General features: G+C 40.7%; 1 protein-coding gene across 1 annotated transcript in view; it reads left to right on the plus strand.

The window, feature by feature from the left end:
- Gucy2f (guanylate cyclase 2F, retinal) overlaps nt 1–18,772 on the plus strand; it is a 108,427-nt gene that overhangs the window by 76,818 nt on the left and 12,837 nt on the right. The window contains exons 10-15 of the mRNA XM_021153636.2: nt 1,930–2,079; nt 5,461–5,609; nt 8,126–8,289; nt 9,074–9,266; nt 12,641–12,815; nt 15,770–15,868. Of these exons, the coding sequence (XP_021009295.1) occupies nt 1,930–2,079; nt 5,461–5,609; nt 8,126–8,289; nt 9,074–9,266; nt 12,641–12,815; nt 15,770–15,868 (930 nt within the window). The remainder of the gene's footprint in view (nt 1–1,929; nt 2,080–5,460; nt 5,610–8,125; nt 8,290–9,073; nt 9,267–12,640; nt 12,816–15,769; nt 15,869–18,772) is intronic.

Raw genomic sequence — 18,772 nt, forward strand, 5'->3', positions numbered from 1 at the left:
TTACATTAAACATGATGCAAAGATAGCTGTCACCAGCCCTAATCCTGGCTCTAGCTTCTGTACTCCTTAGCAGCCATTCTCCAGCCTTCCTGGATGAATTCAGCTAGCTCAGATGTTTGTTAGTTTAAATCTGAAGAAATTACCCAGATTCAACTATTCTTCAACTCACAGAAATGGTGATTTTTATACAGCTCAACAACAACAGCAATAGCAACAGCAAAACCCCCAACTACTCTTTTGGCTTTCCTCTTTATATTATCAAGGCATTTACTCCAACTCCATCCTTCACAGATCCTCAGGAAGGAGGTGCCTGACCTTGTCATTTTCATTTCTATTGTAACCCCAACTCCAGTATATCTGTTTTCTGGCTCTGCTGCCATGATATACCCCCAATCAGGTCCCTTTCACATATGTGCAAGCTCTCACTGCACTTCCTAGCTGATAACCCTGACTTCAGCCCTTCTTCTTGCATCCAGCTTGTGCACATTGCCAGATTAATCTTCCCAAACAGAGTTTTCATCAAATCCCTCTTCAGCTCCAGCACCCCTACTGCCTTCTGTATTCACTCCAAAAGCCTTCATTTGGCTCTCAGGGCCTCTCACCCTCTGCCCCCATTCTTCTAGCCACCCTCCCTATCCCCACCTCATCAAGCCTTTCTCCCTTCTCATTATTCCTTACCAGAGCCCTTCTCTTCAGTCCTTCACTAATCTGCTTACCACCTTCTCACCACCCGCAATTTTCTCCTTTCTGCCTCTTGTTCTTCTGCACATACTGTTCGTGCTTCCTGCAAAGCCCTCACCTCTCAGCTCCAGAAGGTGCACCCTTGACCTTCTTAATGAGCACATTTGAGATTTAACTTTTCCAGGAAGCCTTCCTGGATTAATTAAGCTAGTTCAGATGATTGTTAGTGTAAATCTGATGAAACAATCCATATTCAAGCCTTCTTCAACTCACAGAAATTGTGATTTTTATATAGCTCAACAACAACAACAACTCCAGTTCTGCCTTTGATTTTCCCCTTTATATTATAAAAGTTGATTTCTTTATATATTAAGGTGCCTGTGATGAAATGTTCCAATGTTCTGACTGCTAAAATCTATGAAAGGGAAGATATATATATATATATATATATATATATATATTTTTTTTTTACCATGCATAGGGCCTGAAGTCAGCAGAACATAGCCATTATTCAAATTTGGTTTTTAATCAATTCATTTTCTTATACTATACAGTAGTTCTCATCACTCGCTCTCTTGTATTGATTGCAACAAGGGATGTCCATGGCTTTCTTGTCCTCTGGTCTGTGAACTCTTCTTCTGTAGAGGAAAGGTTTGATTCATACTTGGAACCATTTTTCTACATAGGGCAGTGCCTGGTACATATTATACACTCGATACATATTTGCAGAACCAGGTAAGTAGCTGTGGTACCATTTTGCTCTTCAAGGAACACAGAAGGCCTGAGCATGTTCTAATCCTTTCAGAGAAGACCCGAAGAAAGCAAATTGTAAATCCCTGAGCTCTGGCACAATCAAATTACCAGATACATATAGATCTTAGCGAGCAGCAAATCCATGGCAACCCATCTGGCAGTGCCCTGGCCTTTTCATGGAAGCCTGCCAACTGCTACTTGCAGGCTCGAGAGAGCTAGAAAGCGAGTGTCTCTACTTCTGTCGTCCTGACCCTCCCCACACCTTTATACTGTGTCTTGCTTCATGGTTGTGGGAGGTAGAGAGAGTAGTATGTTTCCTCTCTTTGTGTATAATCCCTTAGATTAATAGATTCAGTCCCTGAGGGGCTGCTCGCATGCTAGTCTGTCTAATAAAAATATAAAGCAGTTAATAAAACAGCACCCTTAGAGCCCTCTAGGGTATTGCAGATGTCAGTTAATCCTCCTTCCATTTATTAGACAATTCTTCTTTTTCAGAGCTGCTGTGGACAGCCCCCGAACTGTTAAGAGCCCCTGGGGGCATCAGGTTAGGTTCATTTGCTGGAGACGTCTATAGCTTTGCCATCATCATGCAAGAAGTGATGGTCCGGGGTGCTCCTTTCTGCATGATGGATCTGCCTGCCAAAGGTAAGCAGGAAGTGAGAGAAGGGCACGAAGGGCCCACTGTGTTCCATATCAGGCAGGCCAACCTAGACTGTCATGATTTGCTAGAAGACTGTTAACAGTCTGCTGGTCTGCAAAGAGCGAGTCTGTTTTGTGAACATAGGACTTGGAGCTAGACAGCTTTAGGCATGTGGAAGAAATTCCCTCACCCAGGAAGCTGGTCATTTTGTAAACATGGATATAAATCAGGGGCTTTAGGACCTATGTCATTTTTCTAGTCTGCACTATCCCCACGACACAATACCTCTGCTCCTCTGAGTTACTTCTTAGCACGTACTTTGATACTGATCATGATACTCTGTGATGTCAATCTTTTCCTGTAGCATGTCATAGACGTTTTTGCCTGTCTCCCATTAGAATCTATGAATACTAGGTAATATCTGTCAATGGAGAATAAAATCATTGCATGTAAGTTGTAGCAGGATAGCTGCATATTCTCAAAGTGTGAGCTTACAAGATGCTTAGTAACTACAGATGGAAAAAATACTAAGTTTATAAGGTGAAGCTCCTGGTGACATCGTCTTAACCAGATGATCAAGGTTACCATCACCTTTAACAAGACATATCTATATCATATAGCCCTGATACTATGCACTAAGACAAGTATCCCACCTTTCTACTCTTTTGTACTAAGGAAAGTATATCACTTTTGTTGTGTGCTGTTCTTGACAAAAACAACAACAAAAACCAAAGAAAAATACAACCTTACTCTAATCACTAGAGAACTTTAGGTAAATCCTAGTTGAAGAATTCTACAAAATAACCAACCAGTACCTGGGCATAGTGGCACAATCCTGTAATCCTTGTATTTGAGAGACTGAGGCAGGGGGATGGCAAGTTCCATGCCTGTGTGGACTATACAAATAAATAAATAACTGGTCAGTTCGTATCAAGTGTATCTAAATCATGAAAGACAGGAAAAGAAGACAGTTTGGGAGAGACTAAGACACAACAATTGCCTTCAGAAAAAAAGATGTGGAACAGAAAAAAAATACATTAGAGAGAACACTGATGAAATCCAAGGAAGGGCTGTAGTAATAGTATTATGCAAATGCCAATGTCTCTGGGATGCCTGACTCGCCAGCAAGAAAGACACCACAATAGGATCCTTCTGCACAGGTTTATTGGGAGAGCATTGACTGTGTAGGCGAAAGACCCCGAGCCCTGGGCCTCTCACTCTTATATACTATCAGTTCTCATCCACTCACAGCAGGCCACATCACCTCACCAGGTACGCAGCTTCAGCTAATCAGGGCAGCAGGGGCATATCTCCACCAAAATGGCTTCGCCAGTAACCTGGTACACCTGCGCAGCTCTCACGATGTTTGTGGTTTATATGAGGAAGTCAGGTGCAAGTCATACGACTTAGCTGCAGTCCCTGGCGCCTTTGGAACTGCTGCCACACCCGCTCCCCACAAATCTCTTCAATTCTCATTTGTGTTAACATTACAGTAAGCCCAGTGGGAAGTATGCAGGCAATCACTGATGTACAATGATAACTTTTCTGCAAGCCTAAATTTATCTCAAAGTAAAAGGTTCTTAAGATGTAGGAAATGTTACTAAATTATATAGCTGTGTTTTGCCTCAGACAGCATTCCTTATCACACCTTTGTTTAAAGCCCTCCAACCTTTCTTCACCTCCCTCTAGATGAAGCTCCTCATGTGCCATGATGACCCTTCATATTCCATCTCCTTCCTGCCTCTCTGAGTTTATCTCTTGTCACTTCTAGTATTCTAGTTAGTGCCTTGAGAGTCCATGGTTCCCCCAGCACTGTGCTTTTTCCTGAGCCATTCATAATACCTAGAATTCCCTCATTTCCTCTCCAACTGACCTCGTCAAACTCTTGTCACCAACTCTGGAAATTCTCCTTTGACTTGTTCAGTGTGCATTAGGTATCCCCCATCTGTCATTATCTGTAGCTATTTGTTCCAGCTAAAGCATCTGTAATAGTTTTCCTTGCTTATCTCCTTGGACTGTGAAATCCTCAAGGAAATGTGCCATGCTGGGCCTTAGCAGAGAATGGGCCCAGTCAACTGCATGTGTTCTGACAAAAAGTGGACTTACTGGAAAAGTCTTTTTTCAAGAGGTTCATTGCTACAGAATCTATGGCACTGAAAGCCCCATTATGGGCTTCTCTGATTTAAAGGAACCAAAGCTGTGGTGTACAAGGAGCTGTTAAATGAAAAGACAGAGCAGAATGCCTTCCATCATGTGTTAGGATATGCAGCAGCACTATTGAAGTGGTACAGCCAATGCAGAGGTAGACAGAGCAGTCAAAGTTTGGTTGTCAATGTAGACGTTAAAAGTTGGGGGGACTGTTGAAAAGGAGATCAGGAATGAGCAGTAATTCCGAATGGAGGCCACAATAAATAGCTTGGATTTTATTCTCTTGGCAATAGAAGTCAAGAAGGGATATTGAATAAGAAAGTGACATGGCCAGATACATATTTTTAGAATGATTTGGAGAATCCAGAGTGCCTCCAGCTGATGAAATAGACAAATTAGTTTGAGGCCCAGTATGAGTTGATGGGAACATTGAGAACTAAGGATTTTCTTCTATTTATACAGAGTTTTCTGCTCTTGAAAGAACAAAACAAACAAAACAATTTAGTTTGTATAAACCAAGCCTTTGGCTAATAAAGACTTAGTCTATACAGGGTTCTATAATCTTGCACTTGAGACCTGAAGCATTTGAAAGCAGGGCAGTGGAATTAGTGGAGATTGCTTGAGTTCTGACCTAAACTCTGTTCACTACCCACAGGACTTTTGGTAAGTTCCATACTCTGTGTGTTCCAGTTTTACCATCTACAGAAAGAATCTGAATGTTTACCTCATCCATTTGTGCTGAGCATACAATAAAACAACACATGCCAAGTGCACATTCCATAGCTTGGCATATGATAAGTGGCATTTATTGATCAACACCCATGATTTTTCACTGTTATTCTCAATTCCCTTTGTTTAGTGATTATCCAGCACCCAATGCATAGATCTTGGCTGGATATAGCCTTACAGAGAAGGTTCAATGTCTTTGTTCTGGTAATTGTGAGGTTGAGGTGACTTGGGGACATTGAAGCTGCAGTATTGGAAGTGGCCTCAGATAAACTACATCTATAACTTAGCAGAAGCTGAATAACATGGTAATTCAATTATACTAAGATTCCAATTGATCTGTTTTTCAAGCCTTTCTCAAAAGTTTGACACAGCCTTTTCGGAGATGTAGTCAACATTAAAGCCACCTAAGGAGAAACCAAAGAGAAGGTCTCTTCATATTTTCTCCTGGCAAATCCCTCTCTAGGCCGAAACTCATGGTTCATAAACTTTTCTCTTTTGTGCCTTGTCAGAAATCATAGACAGACTTAAAATGCCTCCCCCTGTGTACAGACCTGTGGTTTCTCCTGAGTATGCCCCTGCAGAATGTCTCCAGCTCATGAAACAGTGCTGGGCTGAGGCGTCAGAACAGCGACCAACTTTTGATGAAATATTTAACCAGGTAAGTCTATTAGCATAATCACTGTTCAGTAGTTGGCCTCTCTGAGACTATACTCACTGAGTCCTTATATTGTGGAAGGGGCTTCCTTCCATAAGGGGTAAAGGACATCCCACTTTCAAAAGCAGCCCAGGACTGGCTTTGAGGTCTTTAAGCCTATAAGATCACCACTACATCCTCTATAAGCCCAATGTTGAGTTCTGGTGCTCTTCTGTGCCCGGCTGACTTTTCTGAGCCATCCAAAACTTGCCGTGATCAGCCTCTCAATGATGTAATCAAAGTGCCAGTCATTTGTAAGGACTAGCATTGGAACTGTTGCCCATGAGTATCATGGGCACATGCTGTTCTCACATAACTATATTTCTATAAAAGTCTTTAGAGAATGCTGATGTGGACACTATTTAAAATCTAAATTTTAGATGATTCCTGCTTGTTTTTGTAGACTCCGAGAAACAGTAGAAGATTTCTTAGGTTCCCTGAGAGCTACTGAAAAAAAAAATGGGTTCATAAAAAGTGATAACTCCTTTCCTTAAGATAGTGCATTTCTAAAGAGTCTGAGCTAGGAAGAGGGTGGAAGGAAAGACAGAGTTTCTCTGTTACTGCATACACTTTAAACTCTGTTCACTTGCCCACTACAGAAATTGTGGGTGTCCCCCATGAGTGCTATGTCAGCTCTGGAAGCCTGGCTAGAGTCCAGCACTGAGCTGTTTTATGACTGGCAGGTATCTGAGGCGGAAAAGAGAAAGACTTTGACTGAAAGCCTGAAAGGGTCCTGCTTTTGAAATCATCCATGTCCTCCAGCTAACAATACTTCCATTAGTCTGGCTGGAGTTCTTGAGGACACTCTAACAGGTGTTCAATGGTATGGAAAAAGCAAAGGACCGTGAAGGTCACATTTCTAAAAACTTATCATGAGGCAGGAGGAAAAACCATTTGTCCTTGTGTTGATGCTGAAGATGTTATTTCAGAAGGCAGCAGAGAAGTAGCTGATAGACAGGAGGAGTGCCCCTCATGCGACTTTCAAACAAAACATTACTGGGGCTCCCTTCACTAAAATGCTTTACTGGAAGTTTATTCTGTCTGATGACAAGAGTAAGCTCCTTCTTATTGCATCTAATATACCTTAATTGCACAGAGATGAATCAACTTCTCTAAGTGCGGCTATAGGGGGAGCTCAGGGGATTCAAACTGGCTGATGGATCTTGGTGGACGGCACAGAGTTCAGAAGGAGCCTCCTACTGTCCACTTTGGGACAAGGAGTTCTATGCAGAGCATTTGTGGCCATGTGGTATGAAGTTTGTTGGGCAGACCCTTTAATGTCTTCTCAATAAAGCCACTGCCAATCTTTACTGGTTATGACCATGATAACTAAAGTACCATGGAGGAAGCTACCCATTCATGAGTCAAATGCTTATGTTAATAAGCTCTTCATAAATGCACAAGGTCCCAAGAGGGTATATTGGACATTCACACCAAGCAGCTACCTATTAGGAATCAGAGAAACTGAATATCTACGTGACTCTGACTGATATGAAAGACAGGTACTAGATGGAACCATTTAGTGTTAGATCCCATGATATGAAGTAGAGGACCATCTCTCTATGTTATATTTTGAACACTCTAAGTAGTCAAGACCCTCTTTGAAGACACTGTATCATTTGAGGATAAGGGTGATTTCATGGGTTGAAAACTTGCATGATTCCCAGCATCCACAATAGAGTCTGGGTTTGGTGACTGTAGATGGGATGGATCCCCAGGTGGGGCAGTCTCTGGATGGCCTTTCCTTCAGTCTCTGCTTCACACTTTGTCTCCATATTTCCTCCTGTGAGTATTTTGTTCTCCCTTCTAAGAAGCACTGAAGCATCCTCTCTTTGGTCTTCCCTCTTCTTGGGCTTCCTATGGTTTGTGAATTGAATCTTGGGTATTCCAAGCGTCTGGGCTAATATCCACTTATCAGTGAGTGCATGCTGTGTGTGTTCTTTTGTGACTGGGTTACCTCAGTCATTTGCCTGCGAATTTCATGAAATTATTGTTTTTAATAGCTGAATAGTATTCCATTGTGTAAATGTACCACATTTTCTGTATTCATTCCTCTGTTGAGGGACTTCTAGGTTGTTTCGAGATTAATATAGCTGTCTCCTGGGAGGCTCTGCCAGAGCCTGACAAATAGAGAGGTAGATGCTCACAGCCAACCATGGACTGAGCATGGAGTCCCTGATGGAAGAGTTGGAGAAAGGACTGAAGGAGCTGAGGGAGTTTGCAGCCCTGTGGGGGGAAGCTTGTGCTGAGACTTGAAAGAACCAGAAAAATTGGGGGAGCTTCTTTGGGGCTAGGGGTGGAAAGTGCTCTGTAATTGCACCAGGGTGACAATAAGACTGGGTGTTGACCTCTCTTATTTATATCTTGGCTCATTTCTCCTGGTGTGACACTTCAGAGGAAAAAGATAGTTACTCTATCATTACTGAGTTTGGATCCCAAGCTCATAGGCTCATAGGCTCTTCTTTCTCCTTTACTTTCAGTTTAAAACTTTCAACAAAGGGAAAAAGACTAATATTATTGATTCTATGCTTCGGATGTTGGAGCAGTATTCTAGCAACTTGGAAGATTTGATCCGGGAACGGACTGAAGAACTGGAAATTGAAAAACAGAAAACGGAAAAGCTTCTAACACAGATGCTACCACTGTATGTGCGAACGCCCGAGGAGTGTGAATGCTTGTCACAGTGTGCTCCATTTTAAAACAGAAGAAAAAGTTACTCACCAACTAACTGCTCCCTCCCCCTGTCCTTCACCCTCTCTATTCCCACTGGCTTTGAGTCACACCTTCAAATCAAAGTAGAATTGGAAAGCCAGGAAGCAGAGCATGCATCCTAATTCCTTTCTTCCTGTGGAACATGATGGTCATTTCAGCTTTGGCATCGGACATGATTTTTCTATATGTCATTTTGTGACATAGCCAAGAAGGTGGCCAATTTAAAACAAAACAAAACAGACAGCTTTTTGAGTTCCTATAGGAAAGAAGCAGGACTGTTTTTTTTCCAGGGGACATTCTCTCTTATCTGTGGCTAGAATTTCCATTTCCTCCCCAAGTAGTAGCATGCTTGTTAATGAGATCATTGTTGAACTAGACTCATGGAAAACTTACCACCTGGGAACATTTCCCAAAGAAAGAGGGCAACATAGAAGTCCCAGGAACTGAAGGAATTCTATGGGGATAGAGACCAAATCATTCTTTTTTAGTACCCAACTCAGCACCTGAAGTGTGTGTGTGTATGTATGTATGTATATATATATATATATATGTGTGTGTGTGTGTGTAATTTGTTGAATAAGTGAGTTTTTTAATGCTCTATCTAGATGAGACTTTCTCCTTATGTAGCTGACAGTGATTTTTAGAGAATTTGTCTTTAGTGTGTGGCACATAAGGAGTCTAATCTCTTCTTAGGAGTACCTATTTCTCCTTTTCAGATCAGTTGCTGAATCCCTCAAGAAGGGCTGTACAGTTGAACCTGAGGGATTTGACTTAGTCACCTTGTACTTCAGTGACATTGTGGGCTTCACCACCATCTCAGCCATGAGTGAGCCCATTGAAGTGGTGGACCTTCTGAATGACCTGTACACACTCTTTGATGCCATCATTGGCAGTCATGATGTCTATAAAGTAGGTTAATTAGCAAACTAGTGCTTTCTAGCATGAAACTTTTTACATGGGATTTATCTATGTGGGTTCTAAAATTGAAGGTTGTGGTTTTATAGAATGTTGTCTTTTAGGAAAGATTTCTCTTGAAATGTTTTCTACAATTATGACTAAGAAGAGGTTAAGATGGGGAGACTTACTGCAGTTCATTGGATAAATCTGAACAACATAGCAAGTATTGTGCTGGTTAATGAAAAGTATAAAAATATTGGCAATTTTCTCATAGTTGATGGTTGCTACAGAGTACATCTTGGTAAAGTTTGTGTTGATATGATACATATTATGAAAATTTTTATCTTCTCCTTAGGTATTGTATTTAGACAAGAAGGAACATAGCATTATATCAGAGTACTCTTACAAATGTGACTTTTGGGAATTGATACAGGGTAACCCAAAGTACACCTATTGATCTGAAGTTTGAGGAAATATCCATTTACCATATCCCTTCCCTCCAGCCTAGTTATATTCTATTTTAAAAAATAACCAAAGTTTGCAGAATATGAGATGACAGCTGACTCCTTTCATCCTTTTTTGGTACTATGATTCTTTACTATTATTCTTTGTACATGGTGTATTTATTATCTCTAGGTACAAAATGACTAAAAATATCACAGTTCTGTAGAGACATTTCCGTGTTGTTAAAAACATGGATACTCATTATGTTGGAAGAAAAAGATGCCTCAGGTATCCCGTTAGATAACTCTTCTGTCCCAGGAACCACAGAAAAGCTTCATTTATTGGATCCTTCGCAGTAGTCTCAAATGGTTCACCTCTCAAATCACATTGGGCAATGTATTTATCTCAGATTAGACAGGTAGAGACACTTACAGCTAAACTATGCAATCTAAATAGGGTTCAGAAATAGACATCATACCTGTCAATCAGCAGGAGCTACAAACTAATCAAGAGTTGCACATGGAAACCACTGTGGAGGAAAAATCTATGGAATCAGGCTACCTGTCTTAACTTGTTGAACTCAAGAAGCCTGAAGAGAAAAACAAATCACTGAAAGCTAATTCAGTTGAAACTAAAATCAAAGATGATTCAGTATGGGCAGTAACACAGCCACTAGTTTAATCAATCCAGCTGATTCTGCTCAGGCAATCATTGGGGGTCCTGGGGATGAAGCCATTAGCTATTTTGGTACTTCTTGGCTGCAATACAGAGTTAGCCGGCTGCTTTTAAGATGGAACAGGGCTGTCTGAATCCAAAAATGGAATCTAAATTTTCATGCTTGTTTATTAACAACAACACAGGGCAAAGGAAATAAAACTTGAACCATCAGTGAGTCACCACACCCGTGTGTATTTTCATCTTTCTTTCCTATAAAATTGGAATCACCTCCCCTGGAACTTGATAATCTAAAATGGATGTGAGAAATCTACTGCAGAAGTCTGTGATTTGCTTGCACATTCGTTCCTTCAACAGCCCCATCTCAAACAGATCCTTTTCTGTGCTTTTGCTTCCCTTGAACCATTTTTTGACTGATGTGTCCCATAATTCCTCATGGCCATGCTCATTTAGGCCAGATTTTGGGTTCTTTGAATGTTCTCAGATCACTAGGGTCTCTGTGGTAAGAACTTATCAAAGCTAATTGATCAGCTACCATGCTCTGATAATGGCCAGCCACTAACATAGCATACCCCCATAGCATTTGCATTGTATCTGTTCCTTTTGTTCAGTCTGTCCGGTCTATTTGACAGCAGGAATCTTCCCTCCAAATCATACCAGAGCTGGGAGACTGAAAGCACACTGAAGTAAAAGTCCTTTGGGGCAAATGCCCCAAATTATTAGTTATTTAGAAAGTCATTATGTGAGCTCTGTTGCTGAATCCAAAACTCCATTTTCAGGAAATGGATAATAATCATAGTCCTAAGATTGGCGCTTCAAGACATACTTTTTGTTGGTGTTGGTGATGGTGATGATGACGGTAGTGATGATGATAATGGTGATGATGATGGTAGTGGTAGATTGATTGCACTTAATATGTGTTATCTCCTCTTGACCAGTTTTAAGTGCTTTGATGTACACTACATTATTTAGTTCTAAAAATCCTATGAGGTTAGGCATTGACATGATCTTATTTTAAAGATGAGCACACTAGATGGAGCAAAGACAAAATAAGTGACCTTTCCCATGATTTTAAGTGGTGAATTTGAGATTCTATCCAGGGTCTGCAGAATTTTATTGATTTTTTTTAGCTGTAACGAAACTCATAGTAAACCAGTCTGATTGGCACACTTCACAGAAGTCCTTTCAGTTTTATTTGAATTTATCTGAAAAGCTTCTATATATGAGCTATCTAGAAGAGTGAGCACACTCTGTGGGGGAAGATGAGGAGCAGGGACCTGTTTCCAGCAGAATAGTCGAAGGCCAGAATTATTGCCTATCTTAGCTAGGGTTTCATTGCTATGAAAAGACACGATGACCGTAGCAACTCTTATAAAGGACAACATTTCATTGGGACTGACTTAGAGTTTTAGAGTTTCAGTTCATCATCATCATGGTAGGAAACATGGCAGCCTGCAGGTAGAGAAGGAGTTGAGCATTCTACATCTTCATCCAAAGGAAGCCAGTAGCAGACTGCCTTCTGCAGGCAGCCAAGAGGAGGCTCTCTTCCTCATGAGGCAGACAGTGAGTGCTAGGAGACCTCAAAGGCCACCTCCACAATGACACACTTCCTCTCAAAAGGCCACATCTATTCCAACAAAACCACACCACCTAATAGTGCCCCTTCCCATGAGCCAATCATATTGAGTCCACTACATTGTTCCTCAAGTATATAGCAGTGGGAAAGGAAGAGGTAATTGGTGGAGAAAGCTCAGTTCTCCTAACTCAAAAGGCTTGTGAAATTGACTGTCATGTTAACTTGACTAATTAGAGGGCCTCGACTCTTCTTGTCCTTCCTTTTCCTTCTCTATACTTCCCCCCACACCAAGGCTGTCCATTTACCTAAAATTAGATGGAGAAAGGCTTTCTCTCTCTCTCTTGGGTAGATTTTCTGTGAATACTTTGCCAGGGGCATCTTAGGGGCAGTGGCACTTACCGTCATACAGGAATTTGTTGAACTTGATATTTTCCTAGAGTCATTCAATAGCCTTTGAAGTAGCTATATTTACTTCAGGAACCCTGGTTGTGAGTTCCATGCATCAGTATTTTAGTAGAGTTCCTGACATGATTCTGATGTACAACCAGGCCAATGAATTATTGACAGACCCACCCAGCTTTCCTCACTTTACATACGTGGCTTCTGTCACACCCCTGAAACCCCAATGGGGTGGGGGACGTAACATGAAGAGGTTGCCTGCTTGTTGATCCGACTTTTTTATAATTCCCAGGTAGAGACCATTGGAGATGCCTACATGGTGGCCTCAGGCCTTCCCAAGAGGAATGGCAGTAGGCATGCAGCTGAGATTGCAAACATGTCCCTGGATATTCTGAGTTCTGTGGGTACCTTTAAGATGCGACACATGCCAGAGGTGCCAGTCCGAATTCGAATAGGCCTGCACTCGGGTAAGAGAAAAAGCTAGTGAAAGCAAGAGAAACCATTTCTATACGCCTCAAGGAAGGCTTAGAAGAGGAAGCAGAAATATGTAGCTGTCCTCTGATAGTGGACAGCTGGATCATTCTGCTGTCCAGAAATGGTTCACTTCTTTCTGCCTAGCCAGATTTCCTTCTTTCCTCTCCCTATACCACTTCACTGGGCACTGCAGATGCTGCAGCCTAACATTCTCATTCGGCACCACTGTTTCTTTAACTATGCTACAAGATCACCAAGTATCTGTGGTGTTTAAGATAATGTAATCAATTAATCAGAAGCATTTTTCTCCTGTACTCATCCCCTCTTGAACAAATGTCTTTAAGTTCCTCCCCCACATCTTTTTTATTTAACTACTATATACCTGCTGGTGACTATAGACAATTTGTTTCTTTATTTTATAAACATATTTTTACAACTTAAAATATAATTATACCACTTTAAAAAAAAAACACTACAGTTCCAGGGTAATTTTCCCCTTAAGTTTCACCTATGTCTGTCAACCTTTCTGATGACGTTTCCACAGGACTGTCTCATTTGGTCCTTAGACTCAACAACTCTAAAACGGAATTATTTTCTTTTCATATCATTGTCCTCTTATGTGTTTTATATTTCACTTAGTGTTACTGCCAATGAGATAATTATCATCTCAGAAGTCATTTTTGATTTCTTCCTTCCTCTCACCTTCAATTCTGAACCAACTACTAGTTCTTTCCTTTTCTTTTCTTTTCTTTTCTTTTCTTTTCTTTTCTTTTCTTTTCTTTTCTTTTCTTTTCTCTTCTATGTGTTTGTGCCACAGTGCTTGTGTCAAGGTCAGAGGACTATTTACAACACTTCTGTCCTTCTGTCATGTCAGGTTGTCAGACTTGGTGGCAAGTGCCTTTCCTTTGGAACTATCTTGCCAACCCCAACCTACTACTTTTTAAAACCTTTTGTCCTTTTAAACAACTCTTGAGACTGTTTTGTGTTACCTTGTCTAAGTCTCCTCAAGTTTAGGCCACCAGCATCTCCTTCCTAGATTGATCATTGTACTAGCATCATTTTGCTTCTACACCTGCCTCTATTTATCCTTTCCATAGCAACCAGCATAGTCCACGTTGTCTTACTTGTACTTCCACTAAATGTTATGCTCTTTGGCACCAGAACCATATCTTATTCCTTTATTTGCATTGAAAAGTTAGCATATAGCAGCTGATAACTCTTTTTCCTAAAAAATAAAAACAAAATAAAACCCCCTTTGTTTGGTATCCTAATTGTTTCAAATATAATATATTTAAATTGTCAAACTCTCTTTTCCAACAAATGAGCATAAACCTAGAGCACAAGGCCAACTTAGTCATGGTAATCAATCAGACTGCCAACAAGTCTGTTCGATCTCTTTTCATAATGTCTGTGTTTTAGGTTCCCACTTTGGCTGGCTATGTTACCCCATCACCTCCTTTTCAAGGCCTTGTGTTTGATTTTATGACAGCAGATGCCTATGACAGCACTCCCTTCAATGCATGCAATACACTGACTCAAGAGGGAAAAAGGCAAAGATATTCTTCATATAACGATTGCTTAAAATTTTCTAGTGGGCCAAGGATCTTATTTTGTAAGACCCATTTAACTCAACCTGTTCTATAGTCTTTTTCCCAGATGCCTGAACTGGTAGAATGTTTTCTCTACGAACTCCCCCAAAGTTTATGTATGCTGAAATTCCAATCACAAACCTTTGATGTATGTCTCTTTCCCCTGTAACTGAATCCTACTCACCTTACAAGAGTTGGGCAAGCTTTGCGTATAGGAAACTTCTTCATTGAGTCAGGTCCTAATAGCCAACTCCACATTTTCTAAAATACTCAAGTTCTTCTGTCTTTAAAATTTGCTTAGCCTCAGCCACATTGTCTTGCACTGTTGCTTACTTGCCTACTGCTTGGCAGTCTCTTCTCTTCATTCAGATGTGAATATCTGAGACCATACATTATTTATTTTTGACTCTCCATAGTGCCTGCCATTGTACCCTAGTAGATGCTACTGAATGAGAAAGACATGAATTAAAGTGAATATATATATATATATATATATATATATATATACACACACACACACGTGTGTGTGTGTGTGTGTGTGTGTGTGTGTGTGTGTGCGTGTGTGGTTTTAGTTTTAATTTGATCTTATTTGTAGTAGGAAAAAATTTGGAAGCAAAACAATGACCTTAATTCAGGAAACAGCATAGATGTAATGATGAAAAATTTAAACATAGAAAAAGCAAAACTCAGAAAGGCCATGATGGGGGACTTTCTGTCAACTGTGGAGTTTATTTTTCTGCCTACCTGCTGAAGTTGTCTCTTTTTTCAGCTATCTTGAACATGTAACACAGCTGTAATTGTGTGAGAACAAAAATTCCTGCAAGGACAAATGGGAAATAATTTTAGATTATCTCTGCACACTGTTCTTCCACACCCCTACCACAGATAATGGAAAGTCAGCTCTGTTTGTTTACACATTTTCTGATTGTCTGAGCAATAATTCTCTTCATTGACACAGTTGGGAGATGGACTTTCTTCTAACAAAGACGCACAAGAAATAGCCACATTTCCCCCTTGCAATAAACCTATTTGGATCCTGAGTCCTTGTTTGTTTTTTCTGGTTTGATTTTGATGTTTCTTTGTCCTGCTGATAGATGTCAACATTTTAAGTAGAACTCTTGCTAGAATAGAGGTGTAAATCAGAAATGTAGTCATGTCTGGAACACAGTAAATTCTCTTTCTTGTAGACCAGTATTCATTATTCAATCATCAGTCTTCCTTCAGATTTCTAGATTAATGGTTTGATTGGAGCTTTGGTTCTTCTCCTAAGCCACCCACAACCATCTTGCATGGCTCTTCTTTTAGCACTGAATATATACACCTGTTGACTCCAGTCCCACTTTTCTGGTGTTCAACAGGGCCTGTTGTTGCTGGAGTGGTGGGCCTCACCATGCCCAGATATTGCTTGTTTGGGGACACTGTGAACACGGCTTCTCGAATGGAATCAACAGGGCTACGTGAGTATTTGTAGATGGCCAAGGTGGGGCCATCTTTCAACTGGGATAGTGATTCTTCAAGAGAGGAGAAAGAAAATTGGGTACTTGGTGCTTTAATGTTCTTTTACGAAAAAGGAAAGATAATTCGAGACAATTAAGATCTATCACACATTTCCCTGGCCTCTAATAGCAAACCAGTAGGGGGTGATGTTGGACTGAACATGTCCCTATCTTGTTCTAGAAATAAAGCCGTAGCTAAGTGCCACTGAAACAACCAGTCAATTTGATCAAAACAACTTCAAAAAGTCTTTTTGGGCAAAAGAAAGAATTGGCCAGTCCAGTAGGTGTGAGGAAGTCATGTAGAGAAGAGAACTAGGTAACAGACTGACATTTTCAGTTTTCAACTAGTTTGTAAAGGCTCATGAGCCAGCTGCTTCCTAGGTGGCTGCTGCTGTTTGCTGCTGGAGTCCAATTTTTGAACTAGTTAGATCTCCAGGAGTTCCTGGCTTTATCAAATAAGCCCCTAAAACTTAGCTAGCAGTAATTCTACAGTCCAAGGAGCTTGGGATTCCAAAATAATTAATTTCAACCTGCCTGTACATAAAATCCTTAGCTTCTATCAAAAATGGTCATAGTAGGAAGGATTCTACTTCCTCTTCCTCCCATATTTGCAAACAAAACTGTACAAATTATTCTGCCACTTGTTTGCTATGGGCAAGATGCTTTATCAACCATTTCTTGACTACTCATTGCCTCTACTGAAATCTAGTCGGTATCACAATATGCCTTTTTATTCATATCATGGCTCAGCAAAGCAAATTCTCCACACTATTATAAGAAAAACAGAGAAAACAGAGTTAAACCCTATGTACAATTTTAATGGAGTTATTTTTAAGTGAATGAAAGAGATCATTTAATCAGCAGCAGCCCTGGCCTTTGCCATGACTAAGGCAAGACAAGCTCCTTCCTCAGCTCCAACTTCAGCAACATACTGACTAGTCCCTGATGGGATGGTGACCTGTAGCACAGCTGGTGGTGCCCTGTATGACCCCACTCTGCATCGTTCATGTACAGAAACAGGTTTATACAATGGGTCTAGTCTTAGCCGAGCTAGCTAGCCTGTGCACCCATGACTATGAGGCAGCACGGAACTTAGCAAATGTTTTCAGAATAAATTTTCTGGCATCTGGGAAAGTCTTTAAACCCCCTCCCCAGATATGGCAAAGGCCATGGAAGTGGTCATCCAGGGACCACTGTGTGTGTACAACTCTGCATATGACTTTACCTTGAAGTACAACCCAAGATATAGAGTGAACATAGTCATGGATCTGCAATGCAGATTTGGCACAGTGCTTAGGACTGATGTAAGCTTTGTAGAAGGCTGAAGTCATATTCTGGTCTGCACTCGGGCAAACTCCACACATTACACTTTGAAAATAGAGAGCTGAGAGCAGAAATTGAATTCTGAGAGTTAGGCAGCATCTTGCCTAGTGGTAAGGCAGGAAGAGAAAATGAATGCACTGAATCACCCACAGTAAGTGCTTAGTAAGCCCAGGCTTTGCAGTGACGCCATTGTGTGAGATACAAAGAAGCATGCTCGTGTGATCTCTGTGCGTCGGAACCTGGTTAGTGTGCTTTTCTAAAGGCTTATTACTTTGAATTAAATATGGCAGTAAGCTCCACCACTAGTGAAGGTCTGATAAGAGGTAGCCTCTGACCTCTTGGATGTTAACACTAGGGCATGTAACATACTTCTTAATTAAAAAAAAAAAAACAATTTTCTCAGTATCTCCCAGTATCTCCTTCATATCCAATTAAATAGACTGGGATTCCTGAATGCAAGTGATCCTCCTTATCATGTCGAATCAACCTTTTTTTTTTTTTTTTTTTTTTTTTTTTAGCTATGTGCTCCACCACATAGGTAGGATCAGCATACTTTGAGACTTCCTGAAGATCTGAGGCTAGTGGAACAACACATGGTGGAATTGATACACTTTTCAGGGATGTAGTTTTAAGGAACAGGACACCTGTTTCTGAGCAGAGGCTTTGGATGAATGTGCATCAATGAAAAAGAGAAGCAGTTGGTACTGAGCTGTTAAGGAAGGGCAAATCCTTGTGAATATACAGGATGAAGGTGTCCTGTTCTTTTCAGCTATGTCTTCCTATTCAAATTGTAACCAGATTCTGGATGGCCACCTTCTGTGAGTACAGATGAGAACAGATCTTGAACTTTTATGTAAGACTTCATCTCAACATGTCAGGTCACACAGTGATGGTTGTCAGGAAGCTCAGGGACCTTGTCTCAGAGAGCAAGTGGTTAGTTTTTCAGCAAAGAATTACAATTCAATCATAAATGAATTTTGAAAGCTCTAGTTACCCAAATGTAAGTCTCCTATCCCATGTTGGAATCCAAGTCTGGACGAAAAATACTCATGCATACTTATGTCTGGAAACACTCACTGCTCATTAAAAAAAAAAAGTTAGCATTGTCCAGTGCTCACAAAATACTGATTGATAGAAAGAAATTGGACTATTCTTCACTGATGTTTGAAATGCGATAATACTAAGAGATGGCTGTAACTGTACCTATTGTGGAAAAGACGCCTTTTTTATGTAAAGTAGGATTTTATAGGTCTGGAGAATTTAGCCTTCATAATAACCCATGTAACAAGCTGCTGAAGCCAAACTTCCCTCAGAAGAAGATACAGTGTAGCTGAGGGCACAGTGGAGGTTGGTGCTTTCTGCCTCTCAAGCTTTGAGTTAAATTAACACCTTACTATTGCATGATCTTTCATCTGAGATGGCGTCTAAGAGGCTGCTAATGCCTTCTTTGGGGCTGATGAGGTCATCACTCCTTCTTGTCCTCCTTTCATTCAACTAGGACTACAGCTCTTGCTACCTGCCCCCAAACTTTTCTGAGAGCTT

Source organism: Mus caroli, unplaced genomic scaffold, assembly GCF_978045245.1.
Source record: "Mus caroli unplaced genomic scaffold, Mus_caroli_1 scaffold_5, whole genome shotgun sequence".
Classification (NCBI taxonomy): Eukaryota; Metazoa; Chordata; class Mammalia; order Rodentia; family Muridae; genus Mus; species Mus caroli.